This window comes from Podarcis melisellensis, assembly GCF_964234715.1.
Source record: "Podarcis melisellensis genome assembly, chromosome: 13".
Taxonomy (NCBI): Eukaryota; Metazoa; Chordata; class Lepidosauria; order Squamata; family Lacertidae; genus Podarcis; species Podarcis melisellensis.
The window spans coordinates 5,293,246-5,313,143 of NC_138545.1; the positions used below are offsets into that span (position 1 = coordinate 5,293,246).

Here is a 19,898-nt window from a genome sequence, read left to right on the forward strand (position 1 = left end):
GGTGCTGGAGGAGACTCTTGAGAGTCCCATGGATTGCAAGAAGATCAAACCTATCCATTCTGAAGGAAATCAGCCCTGAGTGCTCACTGGAAGGACAGATCCTGAAGCTGAGGCTCCAATACTTTGGCCACCTCATGAGAAGAGAAGGCTCCCTGGAAAAGACCCTGATGTTGGGAAAGATGGAGGGCACAAGGATAAGGGGACGACAGAGGACGAGATGGTGGGACAGTGTTCTCAAAGCTACCAGCATGAGTTTAACCAAACTGCGGGAGGCAGTGGAAGATAGGAGTGCCTGGCGTGCTCTGGGGGTCATGAAGAGTCGGACACAACTAAACGACTAAACAACAACAACGACAACAACAACAACAGGAGAGAGCTTCCATGCTTGAACATTCACGCTGATGATGTTCACACACAAAACATGGGCAGAGGTTATACAATGCCTCCTGAACATTCATCCTGAGGTTTGCGACACCTAGGTTACAAGTCCTTGTCAGCTAGTGGCTGTTACCTCACACTTTCCAGTGCACTTTTCTGTCACTTTTTGGGGGGGTGAGGTGGGGAACTCTCTCCCCAAGAACCTTTACTCATGAGTAGCTCTATTTGGGGCTCTTAGGCACACACTCCTTTGCCAGCTAGCCTGAATGTCTTTGCTCTCAAATTGAGAGATGGTTCTTTTGTTCCAGAAGAGTTAGGGACCCACCCCAAAAGTCCTTCTTTGGAAACCTCTAGAGACATGTTTTGGGGGTCCGGTCTCAATCTGGACACAAAGGTCTTCTGATCATTGCCAGAGTTGGACTCTGTCTGCTCACTGGGATCTCCTGGCTCTGGGCAGCCTGGGGCTTCATCAGAGGAAGTTACCCAGGGTGGGATAGGGTGCAGCTTGACAGGTTGTCAAATAAGCGAAAAGGTAAATGCAACTATTAAGATTTGTGTTCCCTGCATAGTGCAGAAAAGGGGATGGGTGGAAAACTTTATTATTCATTGGCAGGAGTCAATTTCTCCATGGGTTTTCTGTGCCAGTGATATTGGTGATGACGATCTAGTCTCAAATGCTGTAAAAGTCATGGGCATTTTAATTCTCCAAGTGCAGGAATGCCTCTGCTACAGATCTTGATCTCTGCTATTATCTGTTTGGAGGGCAGGGAACTGAAATTGTACCCATTTCACGCTCCGCAGTGAAGCCACAGCAAAGTGCAATGGGTCAGGGGAGGTTCTTGCAGAGAAGGGAGGAGCTGTTTGGACGTCACCAGTATAATGGTCTGGGTAAAACAAGTTCTCAGAGGTGAGGATTAAAACTCCCTGAAAGTATCCCCATTTATCTAGCACACTTAGAATGTGGTTTAGAAGGGAGGTTGTGCCTGGCAAAGAGGGACCATTAAGCTAGATCCAGCGGAAGTCAACCCCAAATGTGAGATGGACCAACTAAAAGAAATATTTCCCCTTCCTTTTGTTTTGTAGTTTCTGTCTGAGCATAAAATTATAATATTATAGGCTTGATTTAAAATTGGGGTGTGTATGTGTGTGTGTGATTTGTCTGTTTCAGTCTGAAGGTTGTTGTCTGTCATCTTTCTGTTGTTCTTTTTGTGCAGTATTTCATTTATTGATTAGATTTCTTACCTGTTCTTCAGCGTAAGGCACCAGGACAGATTACAATAATCTAATATACAACTGTAACACTATTTTTGTATGGGGGACTGCATGTTGAGATTCCTGCATTGTAGGAAGTTTGACTAGATAACCCTTGGGATCCGTTCCAACTTTAAAATTAGATGATTCTATGTTACAAACAAACAAACAAACAAACAAACAAACAAACAAACATGTAAACAGTTCCAAATGCAATAGGTAAAGGTAAAGGGACCCCTGACCATTAGGTCCAGTCGTGACCGACTCTGGGGTTGCGGCGCTCATCTCGCTTTATTGGCCGAGGGAGCCGGCGTACAGCTTCCGGGTCATGTGACCAGCAGGACTAAGCCGCTTCTGGCGAACAAGAGCAGCGCACGGAAACGCCGTTTACCTTCCCGCTGGAGTGGTACCTATTTATCTACTTGCACTTTGACGTGCTTTCGAACTGCTAGGTTGGCAGGAGCAGGGACCGAGCAACGGAAGCTTGCCCCGTCGCGGGGATTCGAACCGCTGACCTTCTGATCGGCAAGTCCTAGGCTCTGAGGTTTAACCCACAGCGCCACCCGTGTCCCTATTCCAAATGCAATAGGGCAGTATAAATGCAACGAAAGAGGTGGTCCCGCAATGCAAAATGCCTAAACCACCAAAGACCAGGATAAAGAGGTGTGCATTTTCAGCACACACTGAAAGCTATGCAGTTAAGATGCTAAATTCACTTCTCTGGGACGGTGCTGTTCCCTGCACTTCTGCCTGTGTGTAGCAGACATGCACTGTGACTCTTTACCTTTCGTTCATGCGACTGCTGCCAATTTATTCAGGATTGCAGTCCGTTCCTATCCTGTTCCTCTCACAATCCCTTATGTAGGTGTGCATTCCTCACAAGGGAGGCCAGAAAAAAATCATTGTATATAATAACGGCAATTATTTTGCACAGGACATTCTCTGCACTTAAAACAGTCATCAGGATCGAGTGGCAAAGCTATTTCCAGACTCCACCACTTCAGGCAGCTGGTGGGGGGTTCTCTATGTGGTATGCCCCGCGGAGGACCTTAAGGTCCACAAATGACAACACTTTGGAGGTCCCAAGTCGAAAGGTGGTTAGATTGGTCTCAACTAGGGCCAGGGTCTTTTCAGTACTGGCCCCAACTTGGTGGAACGCTCTGTCACAAGAGACTAGGGCCCTGCAGGACTTGACATCTTTCCGCATGGCCTGCCCTTATGGTTTTGAACTATGGGCTACTATTAAAATGAGGCTGCATTTAAAATTGTATTTTAACCCGTATTTTAAATTGTTTTCTCCCCCCCTCCCCTATTATGTTTTTATTGTGATTTTACTGGTGTTAGCTGCCCTGAGCCTGGCTCTGGCCGGGGAGGGCGGGGTAGAAATAAAATTTATGATGATGATGATGATGTCAGGACTCTCCTACAAATCCACACCCCTCTGAATACAGGAAAACAGCATGCCCCACTGCAGGCAAGGCTAAAATCCTTGTATACTCATAATAGCTCTGCAAGTGGGAGTGGTGTTTGGTGTTTTTTTTTTTTAAAGTGTGGGATTATTAGCATTTGATTCTCTTCTGTATATACGTAAATGGCCTGAGTTGTGGGGGTCTCTCAGGGAAGCAGAAGCAAATTCAGGAGGTCCTGCTCTCTGAATATGTTTTGGTGTGTGTGTTGGGAGGAGGTATTTCTGGTCCTACTCATGTCCAGTTGGTGTAGCTGATAATATGCTGGAAGAGCGTTGATGGCTATCAATGCCTATCTCTCAAAATGGTGAATACATGTGTGGAGTGCAAAAGGGACTTTCTTTCTTTCTTTCTTTCTTTCTTTCTTTCTTTCTTTCTTTCTTTCTTTCTTTCTTTCTTTCTTTCTTTCTTTCTCTCTTTCTCTCTTTCTCTCTTTCTCTCTCTCTCTCTCTCTCTCTCTCTCTCTCTCTCTTTCTCTCTCTTTCTCTCTCTTTCTCTCTTCATTCATTCAATTAATATCCCACCCTTCTACGCAAAGCAGCCCATGGAGGCAAACACATCATCAGAAAAACAAAATCATTAAAAACATTCTGACCACAATCAAATCCTCTCAGCCACTGATTTCAGCATTGCCAGGAACAGAATATTTCAGGCGTCAAATGCGTGAGTAAACGGGTGTTTTTAGATTTCTCCTGAAAGTTAGTAATGAGGGAGAAGGGCACACCTCACCAGGGAGGGCTTTCTGCAAGCAGGGAACCCACACCAAGAAGGCTCTGTCGTGTGCCAGTGCAGTCAGGGCAACCCCCAGTGGTGGCACCACAAACAAGGCATCACCTCCTGATCACAGGGTCCAGGATGGTTGATATCCTGGCATGTGCCAGAAAATCGCATTAGAAAACAATCATGGCTAGATTTGGATTTGACCTCCCTTTGGCCCTTTCAGATAACGTCTATTTAAAAAGTAGATTCTAAACATGTTTTTAATACTGTGTTTTAAATATAACCTTCCCTGGGACCTTAGGGGAAGGGCGGGTTAACAACAACAACAACAACAACAACATCATTGGGAAAGCCAAGTAGCACTATACTATCCGATAAATATCTGTACAATACATATGATAGACATCACCCCCCCAAAAAAATTGCATATGTGTGTAGCTAGTTGTTCATTCTTGTTAGAAATTGGGGGGTGTTGTGTAGTGCTGTAGGGCACCCCTCCATTCTGCCTTTTGAAGATTAAATAAAAGGGTATGAACTCCTAGACTCTTCTGGATAGTGTGCTTAGGAGAAGTGGAACTTCTTGTTCTGGTTGCAATGATGTCATAGGTACCATCCCATAGCTACCCACAACATTGGTGCAACAAACAGGTATTATCACAATAGCTGCTCTCTCTCTCTCTCTCTCTCTCTCTGTGTGTGTGTTTGAGAGGGAGATATTTCTCATCTACAAAGGGTCTTGGAGAAAGTAGGAAAGTTGATTTCTCATATAGCTTTTGACTTTAAACACTATGCTACATATACATTTTGAATATTAAGGCCCATAACAAAAAGTTAATGTGAAAACAGTCCCATCTCCAGTGGTGGCTCAGAAGATCTCCCTCTCTAGGCAAAGACACTTCACAATGTCTTGGGACAACTTATGGCTAAGCCACTTACTGTATGTCCACCCTACTTAATTTCCTCCACATGTGTTGTGTACCTGAGTGCACAACCTCTTGGAGGAGTTACAGGGCAGCCGGCGGTGGAAAGATCTGCCGGCCATTTTCCTCTCTCCTACCACCTGTTTGCTGCAACTTCACGCAAGCTTTTCTCCAGAGCTTTGGTCATTTCCCCATGGAGAAGGCGTGTGGGGCTTGCATGCATGGAGTGATTCTCATTCAGTTGCCCAAGTCTGCTTCCCACTAGCCCAGAAGTCTTCAGCATTTTCAGTCCTTGGACCCACACTTGCCTTTGGGATCTATTTCTTCCCTTTTCACTATATATTTGTATGGTGGTAGTACTGCTGTTGCCACCCACCTCAGATCAGACCGCCACCCACCAGTTGAAGACCAGTGTACTTGCCTCCTTAGCTCTTCTTTGCTGTATAATAATAATATTATAATAATATTTTTTGATTTATACCCACCCATCTGGCTGGGCTTCCCCAGCCACTCTGGGTGGCTTCCAACAAAATATTAAAATACCGTAATGCATCAAACATTAAAAGCTTCCCATAACTTTTAATCTGTTGTCTCTTGCCATTCCTTGGTAAACATAAAGGTATTACAAACTGCCCCATGTCCACCCCCCAAGTCACAGTATTCTCCTTTCCCTCTCGAAGACACCATTATTGGAGAGTGAAATTTAGCCCCGGGGTCCACTGATGGAGGTCCCAAATAGGAAATGCTAAACAGAGAAGTCTTTAGTGAGTCTATAGAGAACATGCGTGCCCTTGGAAGGCCAAGGAAAGATTGCATCATGCGCTCAGGGGTTAGTAAAATACCTATAGCCATCCATCAGGACACATGCGATGGCTTTTAGTAGGGTTGTCAAGTGTCCGGGATTTAACCGGCGGAAATCAGCAAAATGTCTGTTTGTTTTTCCTAGAAAAGCACTCAACAACTTTTTGGCAACTCTACTTTTAGCCAGTCAAAAGCTTTCGGCAAACTTGAGCTTACATATGGATTGCAGATATATAGCAATCCAGAGACCAACTGCATTACTTCATAAATTTAGGGATAGAGCACGTATGGGGAATTTTCCATTCCTGTCCACTCACAATATTCTTAGTCCATTTCTTTGTGGTTTAAGGTGTTTCCTGTTGTCTGTTTCCAGGCGCAAGACCTTAAGCAATGTATATATCTTAAGTATAGCAAAGGCAGACCCTTAGTTACCAACTTCATTTCTGCCAACCAGTTACAAAACACCCCGTTGCTTAAGCAAGCCGACTGCGATTCAAGGCCTGAAAAATAGATCCTAATAAAGCCACAGACTGAAATTGAATAATCTAGTAATGAAATTTCCCCCTTCATTTGTTCATCCACTCGACGCCTCTCAGTCAAATGTGTGATCTGTCTCCCGGGGCAAGTGTTATGGTCTGAGTTGACACCGGGTGATATACAGTATCTGTGGTGATTTCAGGTGCGGTGGCTGAGTCATACAGGCAAACCCTCATTTGGTACTGCTTTCCAAGAGATGCATGTGTGGACTGGCTTGTGCATGAAACATGCCTTTCCCCCATAGGTCATGTCAGAGCCGCCACCTTTAACCTGCCAAGTTAAGGGACTTCCAGTAATTTGCCGCATCAGTAGAGCATAACTGGCGGACCCCCGAGGGGTTTATTGTAAGCACAGGATAATAATGTCTAATCTGATCTGTTCTCATTTTCCTATGCGCTGCAGATGGAATTAGAAAACATAGCCCTAATAATCTACACACACACAAATTTCAGTTTTCAAGCTGATGTGGCACTATTGCTATTTACGTTTTATACTTTATTTTATGCTGCTTTTTGTTGCATCAATTAAGTGCTTTAAATTTGTTGTTAGCCGCCCTGAACCCGGTTTTCTGAACCGGGAAGGGCAGGGTATAAATAAAGAATTATTATTATTTATTATTATGCAGTTTGGATTTGGGGTTTTTGTTTGTTTGTTTGTCTTTAGGGCTGCCAGCTGATCAAAAGATACTTTAATTGGCTCAATTAATTAATTTGCATTTGAGGAAACAACTGTTTTGAAACAAGACCCGTCCTTCCTTTGTTTTTTAAGGTGTTGCATCTTAGAGGACCTACTTCCTCATGTGTGAGAGAGAAGGCGGAAGGCCTCCATCCTCCTCCAAGATGGCAGTTGCAGCTTTTACAAGTGCTTATGTTAAAAATAACAACACACCCCTATATATTTTAAAACTTGCTGGCCAGTTAAATGGGGCACTCGGGCTTGTCAGAGGCCAACTGTTCCCTGACCAACGACTGCTGGCAGCAAAGCCATCATGGCCACTGAGGGGGACAGGACTGATCCCAGGAAGCAGGACCCCCTTCTGCGGTGCTGTGCCCCTATTTCTCCTGCTGTGCTTACTGGGTTTCTGCAGCGGCTTCTGGCAAGATCTCTCAGGAATCTTAAGAGATCTTGCCAGGACAAGCTGCCGCCATGACCCTTGGAGCAGGAGCAGGGGTGCCGCCCCATGTGATTCTGCCGCCTGAGGCAGCCGCTTCAGGCTGCCTCATGAGCAGGCCGGCCCTGACTAGAACTTTTCTAGTCACTCAAAATCTCCCCAGCCCCAGTTGGTTTAAATATAACTAATTTATCCATTGCGGTTTGTGTTTCGAAACTGTGCTTGACGTTGTCCCTGTTCCTCTGGCCACCATTTTCCTGTCAGCACAAATGCATTTCTCCCTTGTAAAGGAAAAGATGGATCCTCTTTTCCACAGACAATGGGCCTGGCTTGTAAGAGGCGATTTAAATAGTTTCAGGTTTCTACTATAAGAAGACTTATTTCTCCTAATCTTTTTCAGGACACCGCTTTGTACAAAACGACAGGTGTAATGTGCCGGGAGAATGAGAGAGAGACTTTTATGTAACAGGAGAGAGTGTGGCATGCCAGTTTTTGGGTTTTTTTTTTTACACTATCCCTGCTTCAAAGCTGTGTAAAAATTGGTTTTCTCTTTGCTGTCAAAGGTCCAGCAAAGCCCTTGTTAGCAGTTTAGTCAGGGAGCTTGTGGACGACGCTCCTTTGAGAGCGCGAAGGAATTAAAACAGGTCTCCTAGTCAAAATTATCGCCTCAGTTTTTGTTTAATTAAAAAAACAAAATAAATGTTTATTATGCGTTGAAATTATATGCGCAAAATTTGTGGAAAATTAATAAAATATATTTTTGGGGGGGTTGGAAATCTCCTCAGAACACGGAGGCCGGGCCTTAAAGCACCTGCTTCCTGATTGGTCCTTGGGCATGCCTGTCTCAGAAAGCCAGGCATAATTCTGGGTTGTGAGTGAGTAATAGATAAAATAAACTAATTATGTTGTGCACTGCACAGCAAATTGCATGAATGATCCCAAAACAAAGCTAGCCAAAGCACATGCTACAGAAACAATAAAAATAACTGGTACATAACTAATACATATATTCATATCTATGATTGCGGGTTCATCGGCCAGCATGACCCAAGTTTGTGTTTGTGTGGTGCTGGCGGTGACGCATTCTTCCCCTGAGCCAAATAGGATCAGTCAGGCCTGCACCCCCTTCTCATCCTATGAGTAAACCCCAAAGGAAATTGAATGAGGTGCATTTCCTGTGGAGGGCAAAAAAGGTGTTTGGTTAGTTTTTTCCTATAGGCCCCATGAAGTTGTTGGGCTCTCTGGAGTTGCGTGGTCCACTTTGCATCCATCTAGGGATGATGAGCATTCGTGTTCTCCGTATTTGTTTTCTAAAGCAAGAGTTGCCAGAGCTCAAGGCTGTCTGGAAACTCTCTCTCTTTATGGGTAGCGGCTGCTATTTTTCATCAGGGATGGAGGCATTCAGAGGCATACTGACTCCAGCAGTGGAAATAATAATAATAATAATAGCTGCCACATTCTGGATTAGTTATCGTTTCCGGGTCACCTTCAAAGGTAGCCCCACATAGAGCGCATTGCAGCAGTCCAAGCGAGAGATAACTAGAGCATGCACCACTCTGGTGAGACAGTCTGCGGGCAGGAAGGATACATCACAGTGGTCATTGCTAGTAGCCACCGATAGCCTTACCCTCCATGAAACAGTGTAGTTAACCCTTGTATCTATAAAAGATGCATCAAAGATGTAGATGTACAGGTGATGTTTGCCGTTGTGTTGCAGGGGGTGGGAAAGATTTACCCTCTGAAATGGTGTGTGTGAAAGAGAGACCAGAGCAGGCATGGCTAGGCTATGACCCTCCAGATGACACCCCTCTGTCTCAGCTAGCATGACTAGTGGTCAGGGATTATGGTCGTTCCTGTCCATCCAACCTATGGAGTAGAGGGAGATAGGGGGCAGAAGAAGCAGGCAGTGTCTAGACAATAAGGTGTAATTTTCACAGCCTATTTCAGGACCTGGATTTGAGACCAGAATAGGCTTGATTGGGACCCACTCTAGTCTTGCGCGGAAAACTCATCTGTATCAAAAGCAAATACGGGCATCTTCATTCAGTGGGATTCTGCCAGAGAAACATCCATGTGGTTTCTTCATTAGCAGCTGTGCCTTGCTGAATTTCACAACGTTCCACCGAATCGTAAATGTAGGTCACCAGCTTTGCACTCAGTTTTTAATAGATCCACAGGTGTGGAAAGGCAAGTCGCTTGACCTTTGTCAGATGAAAATAGGTAGACTTGTCTCGTGTTGCATAATGCAAAAGCTCTTCCCAGTGGGATAATGAGAATAGCAAAGAAGCATATTTTTGTGGATGTCTTAAATATGTGCCCCTCCCACCAAATATTTTTGCAAACTCACGTTTTGAAAGATTAATTCCATTTTAATCTATGCAATCTTTAATTTTAAATATATATATATTTAGGCATTGGAGCTCTGTAAAATGTCCAGCATGTCTTATAATTAAGTCCTTGCCCCACCTCAAATTCTGGTATTTGGGATTTTGGAACTTGCTAATGTTGCTATACTACACTTATCAGCTGGAGAAAGCTGGTTTCCAACCAGCCACATAGAAGCCATTGCATACTATAAATAAATTTAAAAATAGCATGGGCCACAGTGAGCGTAAATCTAGTACATAGATTGGGGTGGGGGAATGCTATTCACCCAGAAAATTATTATGTTTGGGAAAATGCAAGAATGAGCCGGTGTAAAAATTCCAATAAGTGTTAAAGGTGTGGCAAAGACAATATTTTTTTTCAGTAAAGCAGATCTATGTTCTTGACTACCAGTAACAAATATCATTATGCCTGTTGGTTTCAAATAACACATTGAAACAGACCTTACATGCCATCATTGTGTTAAAAGAAAACACAATCCATGCTTGTGGTTTTCCAGCTTTCCCTCACATTTCCAGTTTTTCTCCAAATTAAGACCTGATAGCTCTTTCCCCCTCTTTCCCACACACACAAACACACCTTGCAACATTATTCATAGTAAAGGGTAAAAGGAGTTGGTAGAGGTGACCTGCTGGGCACTTGTGGGCACGTGAGCGCCATCGCACCGATTCACACCTAATACGAAGAGGCAGCTGGGGCCAAAAGGCTAATCCTGTTTTAGTTCAGCTGCAAGATTAGGATTTGAGGGATGGGGCAGCTTCGTTGAGGTGCTGGAGCATGAGCAGAACAGTAATTTGGATAATACCGCCCGAGGCTGGTAGAATAGGGTGGACGTTGGCCAAAGCAGCTGGCTGCCTCTCCTGTCATGACCTCTTTCTCTCTGTGGGAAGTGTGGTGATATCTGCCCCCCCCGCCCCGGTTACACTATGGGATTGTTTGCCTCGCCCAAAAGAAATGCGAAGCAAATTATATTTGTAAGCACCACAAGCCCTAAAAGCTGGGCAACAAACATGGCTCAGCAGTAGCTAACCTGGAGTGGTGCTTTTTGTTCATTTTACACCTGTGAAGATGGTGAGGTAGTTGCTACGGGCAACAAGCTGGCCTTCGGTAACAAGATGGCTGCCCAAAGTGGAGAGGTGTTTGTCCGCGTGCTGTTTACCCAACTTTCTGTGGGCTGCGTAACGCTACCCAGTCTTTAAAAAAAACCCCTTTTTTAAAGAAATGAGATTAAAAACAAACACAGGACATGAACGGGGTTGTTTGTGGCAGTGCCCACTGATCCCCACAGCTATGCACAGGGCCTCAAGCATCCTTTTCCCAGCATAGTGTGATGTTTTTTCTCTATTCCAGGGTGATTTCTCTTGACTGCGTGAGGTGAATCTTAACCAAGTTGATGGCGGCAAATGGACCCACTCCGACAAAAGATTTCTGGCCCTGGCCGCTGAGGGACTAAAGGATTTGTGAGCTGTGCCTTCTCCCTCTTCGTCCCCTCCCTTCCCCCTTCCCCCACCGTTGCGCCATTCCCGGGCTCTGCGACACCATGATCCTAGCCTGGCTTGGCTTCCACAGATTCCTGCTCCGCCTTTCCAACCACCCCAGGTGGGCCTGCTATAAGGGCCCCCGCCGGCAAGCCCTCCTCTTCTGGCTCTTGCTCCTCTCTTTGCCCTGCCGTGTCCTGCCATCAACCTTCAAGGTGGGCGTGATGGGCCCTTGGACCTGCGACTCCATCTACGCCAGGGCCTACCCTGACGCAGCGGCCAAGCTGGCCGTTGCCCGCATCAACAAGGACCCTACTCTGAACCAGGGCTACTGGTTTGACTATGTCCTCCTCAACGAAGACTGCAAGTCGTCTCAGGCCATGGTTAGCTTTGTCAACTCGGAGCGCTATGCCTCTGGCTTCGTGGGCCCGGTCAACCCAGCCACCTGCGAGGCAGCCGGGCTGCTGGGCAGAGCTTGGAACAAGCCCGTCTTCTCCTGGTCTTGCCTGACTGACGATGCCGAGGTGGAACGTTTCGGCACCTTTTCCCGGCCGCTGCCCCAGGCCTCCGCCGTCCTCTACACCGTCCTAAAGTACTTCCGCTGGGCCCACGTTGCGGTGATCAGCTCCGGGCAGGACCTCTGGGTGGAAGTAGGACAAGGCCTGGCGGAGTCGTTGCGCAACTTTGGCCTCCCTGTCACTGTCGTGACCACCATGGAGGACGAACCGAATGGGGCACGGGATGCCCTCCGGCGGGTACAGAGGGCCTATGATGTACGAGGTATGGCTGGGTTGGGGCCACATGTGCTTGCGCGACTCTCAAAGGGTATGATATTTGGGGGATAATTGTTAGAAAACTTCTAGTTCTGCTGAGGTTCTTAGTCAGTGTGGATAAGGTCAGTTCATGTAGTCACTTTAAATGAGCAGCAACTGTTCTATAAGGTGCAGTCACGTACGTATGACAGGCTTCGCCACCCTCCGGCCTGACCAGTACTTTTAAGAAGTAGCCTGATGGGACAGGAGATATGCAGGATCACGACCCAACAGCATTTGCCAAGAAAAGCTTCCAAGCTGTTGCCTCATGATAAATTGTGGTTCAATCCCAGATGCACAATGGAGGTTAAGAAAATATTGCTTATCAAGATGAAGTAAGAATGTGGCTTTAGTGCTTTCTGTCTCTGTATAAAAGCAGGTGAACCAGGACATTTAGGTTGAAAACACATACAGAACATTTTTGAAGGGGAAGATGGCACAACACCTACAGTACTTCCTTATCTCTGTCTAGCAGAGACTTCTAATGACCCTCAGGAACTTTCCAGATATAGTTTGTAACACCCTACGATTGCCCTCCATGAACTGGTCCACATTGGATAATGATGACGTACCCAACATCTGAGTTTGCCAGGTGTGGGTGTGTAGGGTGTATGTTGAGACCTTCTTAACCCCCGAATCCTGCATGTGTTAAAATATAAGCCAGGCTGGCATCCTGTGGAAATGATAGCCTGAGTGATGGTCCATTAAGTAAGCAAAGGAAGGCGATATGATCAAGACAGCAAAAGGCTTGAGCCCCTTCCCCTAACTCATGGCTAGTTAGAAGGACAAAGTCAGGGAGCTGGGAGTGGTGTGCAAGTCGTCTCAGGCCATGGTTAGCTTTGTCAGCAAAGCAGCAAGCTGGAGAGAGAGAGTCGGAGCAATGCTTGATTTCCGTTTGAATCCAAGGCAGCGGCTGTGGGAGAAGCAAGGCCCTTTTGGGGTGTCAATGCTATGAACCCCTCCAGGGTGGGCTCAGGGTATATATGTGTATAAATAAACCATATATCATAAATACACCACAGTTTCCGCTGTGCCTCGCTCCATGTTGGGCAGAAACTGGCGCACCTGTAACAATATACACATTTTGCAGGACCTTTCCCCTAATACAATGCTCTTGTACACTATCTTCACTGATATATGCACAGTTGACCCTAATGCAATGCACTATTGTACACATTTATTGACTGGAGATTGGAATTTGGAGAAGGATGTCTCTTTGTTGCGTATTGTTTCGCAAAGGGTGAATTGTGTAAATTTGCCTTTAAATGTGAACTAGGGTTGCCATGGGTAGGTGGCGCTGTAGTCTAAACCACAGAGCCTAGGGCTTGCCGATCGGAAGGTCGGCGGCTCGAATCCCCGCGACGGGCTGAGCTCCCGTTGCTCGGTCCCTGCTCCTGCCAACCTAGTGGTTCAAAAGCACGTCAAAGTGCAAGTAGATAAATAGGTACTGCTCCGGCGGGAAGGTAAATGGCGTTTCTGTGCGCTGTTCTGGTTCGCCAGAAGCGGCTTAGTCATGCTGGCCACATGACCCAGAAGCTGTACACCAGCTCCCTCGGCCAGTAAAGTGAGATGAGCCCGCAACCCTAGAGTCGTCCGCGACTGGACCTAACGGTCAGGGGTCCCTTTACCTTTAGGGTTGCCATACGTCCGGAATCTCCAGATAGATAAATAGATAGATAGATAGATTCTTTATTGTCATTACACAAGTGCAACATTGCACAAGTGCAACGAAATTGGATGCCATCCCTTAAAAAACAACAAAAGCAAAACAACAACAACCAAACAAACCACATTCCAGCCACACCCACACCCACACCCATCAAACTCCCAGGTCACACTATCGAGTTACAGCATTCAAAAAGGCCACAGCTCTTGGATAGAAACTATTTTTCAGTCTATTTGTCCTTGACTTGATGTTTCTATATCTCCTGCCAGAAGGCAGTAGTGCAAACAGACTGTATCCCGGGTGAGATGAATCCTGCAGGATGTTGTTTGCTTTCCTAAGACAACGGGAACCGTACAGTTCTTCCAAAGATGGGAGAGGATGACCAATAATCCTTTGGGCTGTGGTTATGACCTTCTGGAGCACCTTCCTCTCCCTAGCTGTACAACTGGAGAACCAAGCACAAATACAGTATGTGAGAATGCTCTCTATGGAGCCTCGGTAGAAGGACACCAGCAGTCTCTCACTCAGATTGTTCTTCTTTAAAAGTCTGAGGAAATAAATTCTCTGCTGGGCCTTCCTCACCAGAGCAGTGGTATTTGCGCTCCAAGTCATGCCCTGATCGATAGTCACTCCCAAAAACCTGAATTCCGCCACCCCCTCCACCCGTTCCCCGTTGATATACAAGGGCTGAATGTCCGCCTTTTTTCCCCTGTAATCCACCACCAATTCCTTGGTCTTAGCCGTATTAAGAGCCAGATTGTTCTCTCCACACCAAACACAGAGCCGCTCCACCTTGTCCCGATAGGCGGACTCATCCCCTCCTGAAATGAGCCCCACCACCGTAGTGTCATCAGCAAACTTGATGATTTTGTTGCTGGAATAGATGGCTGTACAGTCATACGTATAGAGAGTATAGAGCAGGGGACTCAACACACAACCCTGTGGTGAGCCGGTGTTAAGGCTAAGGGCTTTGGACATATGTGACCCTACTCTAACCCTCTGAGAACGTTCTGACAAAAAATCCAAAACCCAGAGACAGGTGGAGTTGGAGAGTCCAATCGCCTCTAGCTTGGACACCAGTCTATGGGGGAGGATAGTGTTAAAAGCAGAGCTAAAATCCACAAACAGCAGCCTCACATAACTCCCCGGCTGCTCCAGATGGGACAGAGCAGCATGGAGAGTGGTGGTGATAGCGTCTTCTGTGGATCTATCTATCTATCTATCTATCTATCTATCTATCTATATTAATATTATTATAAAGGTAAAGGGACCCCTGACCATTAGGTCCAGTCGTGACCGACTCTGGGGTTGCGGCGCTCATCTCAAGGGAGCCGGCGTACAGCTTCCGGGTCATGTGGCCAGCATGACAAAGCCACTTCTGGAAACCAGAGCAGAGCATGGAAACGCCGTTTACCTTCCCACTGGAGCGGTACCTATTCATCTACTTGGACTTTGACATGCTTTCGAACTGCTAGGTTGGCAGGAGCAGGGACCGAGCAACGGGAGCTGACCCCGTCACGGGGATTCGAACCACCGACCTTCTGATCGGCAAGTCCTAGGCTCTGTGGTTTAACCCACAGCGCCACCTGCATTCCTTAATATTATTATAATTGTACTTAAAATTGTCACTTTTTTTGGCAAAAAGGAACCCAAAGCAAAAATAAAAACTGCTCCAAAGCTATAGCAAAATAAAAGCTAAACGCATTCATATACATCAAAGGCAGTCTTACACATCCTACCGACATCCTAAGGGAGGTCGCAATATCTAAAACTTTCCAGCGTAAAGGGCCCCCAAACTGACAGAATGGAAACATTCTTGCCTGGTGCCTAAAAATAGCCAGTGATCGTGCCAGGCTTCCCTTCCTGGGGAGGGCATTCCATAAGTGGGGAGCAATCACAGAAAGGACCTGTTCTCGTGTTGCCGTCCTCTGCACCTCCTTCGGAAAAGGCACATGGAGAGGGGATAAATGCAGGGTCTGGGCTGGCTCATATTAGTAGAGGCAGTCCATTTTGCAGGTCAGTTTGCACATACACAGAGGCCCTCTTCATCTCACTGCGGTCCCTTGGTGAGCTCTGGACTTTACACTGATTTTCCTCCTAATCCCTAACCCATAGGTAGGCAAACTAAGGCCCGGGGGCCGGATCCGGCCCAATTGCATTCTAAATCCGGCCTGCAGACGGTCCGGGAATCAGCGTGTTTTTACATGAGTAGAATGTGTGCTTTTATTTAAAATGCATCTCTGGGTTATTTGTGGGGCATAGCAATTTGTTCACCCCCCCAAACATAGTCTGGCCCCCCACAAGGTCTGAGGGACAGTGGACCAGCCCCCTGCTGAAAATGTTTGCTGACCCTTGCCTGGCCTAACCCTTCCGACTGTCTACCCTGCCCATTTCTTCCTCCTCGTTCCTTTCCTATCCAGTGATCGTCATGTGCATGCACTCTGCCCTGCTGGGTGGGGAGGAACAGCGCCTCCTGCTGGAGAAGGCCGAGGACCTGCGTATGACAGATGGGACCTACGTTTTCATCCCCTACGACGCCCTGACTTACAGCATGCCCTACCAGAAGGAGTCCTACCCTGTGCTGGATGACAGCCTCAAACTCCGCATGGCCTACGACGCGGTGCTCACCATCACCATCGACTCCCCGGAGCAGTCCTTCCGGCAGACTTTCAGGGAGGCTCAGGAGAAGAGGGAAATCCCTGGTCACCTGGATGCTGACAAGGTGCATCTGAGGAAAGAGGCAGTGGGTGGTGGTGGGCAGGTACAAGGGATGGCCCCAGCAGGGCCTCGGTTCAGTATACCTGAAGGAGTGTCTCCACCCTCATTGTTCTGCCCGGACACTGAGGTCCAGTGCCGAGGGCCTTCTGACGGTTCCCTCCCTGTGAGAAGCCAAGTTACAGGTAACCAGGGAGAGGGCCTTCTCGGTAGTGGCACCCGCCCTGTGGAACGCCCTCCCACCAGATGTCAAAGAGAAAAACAACTACCAGACTTTTAGAAGAGATTTGAAGGCAGCCCTGTTTAGGGAAGCTTTTAATGTTTAATAGATTGTATTTTAATATTCTGTTGAAAGCCGCCCAGAGTGGCTGGGGAAACCCAGCCAGATGGGTGGGGTATAAATAAGAAATGATGATGATGATTGCTGTTTGAGGTGCAGGAGAGGCTCAGATTTAGGAGGTTCCCTATGCCATCCAGAGCGCTGTGTGCTCACAACTGCATTCATTTTCAGATCTGCCTGAATGAAGGGCGTTTTAGCACTGCTGCAGAATACTCTTCCAGCAGAAGTTTGGCAAGCATCCTCACTTCTGACCTTCTGATGGCTGTTGGATAATTTCGTTGTCCCTGAGAGGGGGCAATGACAATAAAGATATTATTATTATTATTATTATACTTTTTTGTGTGCATATTCTGCAGCAGGGCTGTTCATAAAAAACTTTTTTTTTGGAAAATGCCTTCTCCAAAGGTCTTCTTTTCACTTCACTAGGGATTATATAGCTATATCTGAACTTTCATGCATATCAGTTAATATCTTGACCCTACTCCACTGAACTGAAATTTCAGCCTTCACAACATAGGAAAATGGCCAAGTAAACAGCTATTTTCATGGAGGAGGTTCAAGATATTAATTGATATGCATGAAAATTCAGATACAGCTATATAATTCCTAGTGTACTAAGATAAGACCTTTGGAGCAGGCATTTTTTTAAAAAAAGTTTTTTATGAACCACCCTATTCTGCAGTTTAAACCTTTAAGATGAGCCAGACATTTTTACGATGATTCTGCATTGTTTTAAAGAGTATTTTACCCCCTTTGTAAATCTGGTTGCAGGTTGCCCTGATATTTGACATGAGAGGGCAGTCTATAATTTTAAGTAAGTAAGTAAGTAAGCGGGTGGCGCTGTGGGTTAAACCACAGAGCCTAGGACTTGCTGATCTTGCCGAAGGTCGGTGGTTCGAATCCCCGCGACGGGGTGAGCTCCCGTTGCTCGGTCCCTGCTCCTGCCAACCTAGCAGTTCGAAAGCACATCAAAGTGCAAATAGATAAATAGGGACCGCTCCAGCGGGAAGGTAAACAGAGTTTCCGTGTGCTGCTCTGGTTCACCAGAAGCGGCTTAGTCATGCTGGCCACATGACCCAGAAGCTGTCTGCGGACAAACGCCAGCTCCCTCGGCCTATAGAGCGAGATGAGCGTGCAACCCCAGAGTCGGTCACGACTGGACCTAATGGTCAGGGGTCCCTTTACCTTTTAAGTAAGTACAGTGGTACCTTGGGTTACATACGCTTCAGGTTACAGACTCCGCTAACCCAGAAATAGTACCTTCGGGTTAAGAACTTTGCTTCAGGATGAGTACAGAAATTGTGCTCCGGCGGCACGGCGGCAGCAGGAGGCCCCATTAGCTAAAGTGGTGCTTCAGGTTAAGAACAGTTTCAGGTTAAGAATGGACCTCCGGAACGAATTAAGTACTTAACCCGAGGTACCACTGTAAGTAATAACAATAATGCAGCACAGAATTCAGCACCCACAAAACTATTTTGGGTCCTTCCAGACATTCTGTTGCATGTTCATGCTGATTTGTGGTCATGAAGCTACTGGAGCAGCCCTACATGATCCCACTTTCCGAACTGTTTGCATCTGTAAATGTTTTGGGGTGGTCATTCATACAACTACTTTTCTTATCAGCTCATATCCTGTAACTTCCTGCTGAAATCCCACAACTTTTTGTACCCCCAGTGTTCTGGTTTGTTTGTTTTTTTTTGTTCCTCTTTCGTTGCACTATAGCCCTTCTCGACAGTAATAATGTGGCAGCATTGCAGAGCAATGAACAGAGTAGAACAGCACAGCGCACAGTAGTGCCTTCACTCTTGTAAGGCGAGCAAAACAAATGAGGGGAATCAAGAAAACAGAAGCAAATGTATCATTGTAGCATCATTTATTTAGGTTGCAGAATTTAAGAACCTGGTCCTAACTCTTGCTTGCTTCTCTTTAAAGGCACACCCCCTGTTTGGTACTATCTTTAACTCCATCTACTTCCTGGCCAAGGCGGTGGAGAATACTCGGAAGTCCGGCAAGTGGGTGATGGGCTCCACCATTGCAGAGCATGCCAAAGACTTTGAGCTGGAAGGCTTCAGCCAGCCAGTGTCAGCCGATGAATACGGAGATGCCGTGCTCCCCTATATCATACTGGACACAAATGGGAAGGGCAACCGCCTCTGGCCCACCTACAGTGTGAACGTCGGTGCTCGAACTCTGCGCTACGTTGGCCACACGATCCATTGGCCTCACAGTTCTAGTCCAGACACGGACTCCATCTGCTGGTTTGACTCGGTCACCATCTGCAGTGGGGGTGAGTGCTGAAGCAGGCTGCCTGGGTGTGCAAGGATGGAGAGGAAGATGAAGGATGGAGAGGAACTTGGTTCGCATTTAAAGGCCAACCTCCCTAATTTGTACTTTCCAAAATAATACGAGAACTGAGACTCGGCCATCCTTTCTGAAATTTGCTCTTCCCTGAATTTTGCAGTGCATTTCTCCAGACCAGTAATGTGTACAAAAATGCATATACTAGGGTAAAGTGTGCATATGTTACTGAAAATAACATACGAAATTTCATTATATTATGGAAAATTGCTTTGCAAAAATGTGTATATAAGGGGAAATTGCACACAAAGTTAATTTCTGTGGGTCTATTCTAAATAAATTTTTGTTGAATACCACCTATTATTGTACTGTTAAAAACAGTGTGAAACAAATTTCACATGACTCCAGTTCTGCTCATGAAGGGAAATTTAAAATACTAATACTAAGGTGTGAAGGCCCAAGTGAAAAGAATTTAAAGCCTAAGATTGTAGGTGCCTGCCTTATTTTGAGAGAAAGTCAGCTCCATACTGAAAGCCCTGTTCTATCCTAGCCATCCATCCCACCAACTTCAAATATACCATCCAGTTGATCGATCAACCAATCTCATATATGCTAGCTATGTGTCCTGCCAGCTAGCCATACTCCACTCGCAGACCCTCCAACTGGGACGCACGTCTTTCGGCGCCACACTCCTGCGTGAATCACATGACCCATGTGAGATCGCAGTCCCTAAGGACGTGCTTTTTTGGGGGGTGAGATCACAGCGCCCACAATGGCGCTTTAGGAAGGGGAGAAAGGAGCTGTTGATTTTATAGGCTTGGGTGTCTTATGGTAAAGTCATGCAGGGAAGAGAAGACAAGGAAAGTCTGGGGAGAAGGCAAAAGGCATCTCTGTCAGGATTTGTAATACTACAGTGGGTGGGTGGAGATATTTTGCATGGAACTCCCCTTATGTGACTAAGAGGAGATGTTGATGGAGCTGGAAATAACCTCTCAAGCCTGGTTCCTGGAAGTGGTCGCC

The 19,898-nt window shown here is 46.4% G+C and overlaps 1 protein-coding gene across 8 annotated transcripts in view; it reads left to right on the forward strand.

Annotated features, from left to right (window-relative positions):
• Positions 1 to 346: 346 nt before the first annotated feature.
• Positions 347 to 19,898, forward strand: part of GUCY2D (guanylate cyclase 2D, retinal) — a 69,841-nt gene continuing 50,289 nt past the window's right edge. For 3 of the 8 annotated variants that reach the window (XR_014162583.1, XM_081886727.1, XM_081886733.1), the window contains exons 1-4: positions 347 to 910; positions 10,920 to 11,827; positions 15,946 to 16,247; positions 18,513 to 18,867. Coding sequence is in view for 7 of the 8 variants with exons in the window: in XM_081886727.1 (XP_081742853.1) it covers positions 11,110 to 11,827; positions 15,946 to 16,247; positions 18,513 to 18,867 (1,375 nt within the window). In the remaining variant the exon portion in view is untranslated. The other 5 variants (XM_081886730.1, XM_081886732.1, XM_081886731.1 and 2 more) reach the window with 5 other exon arrangements.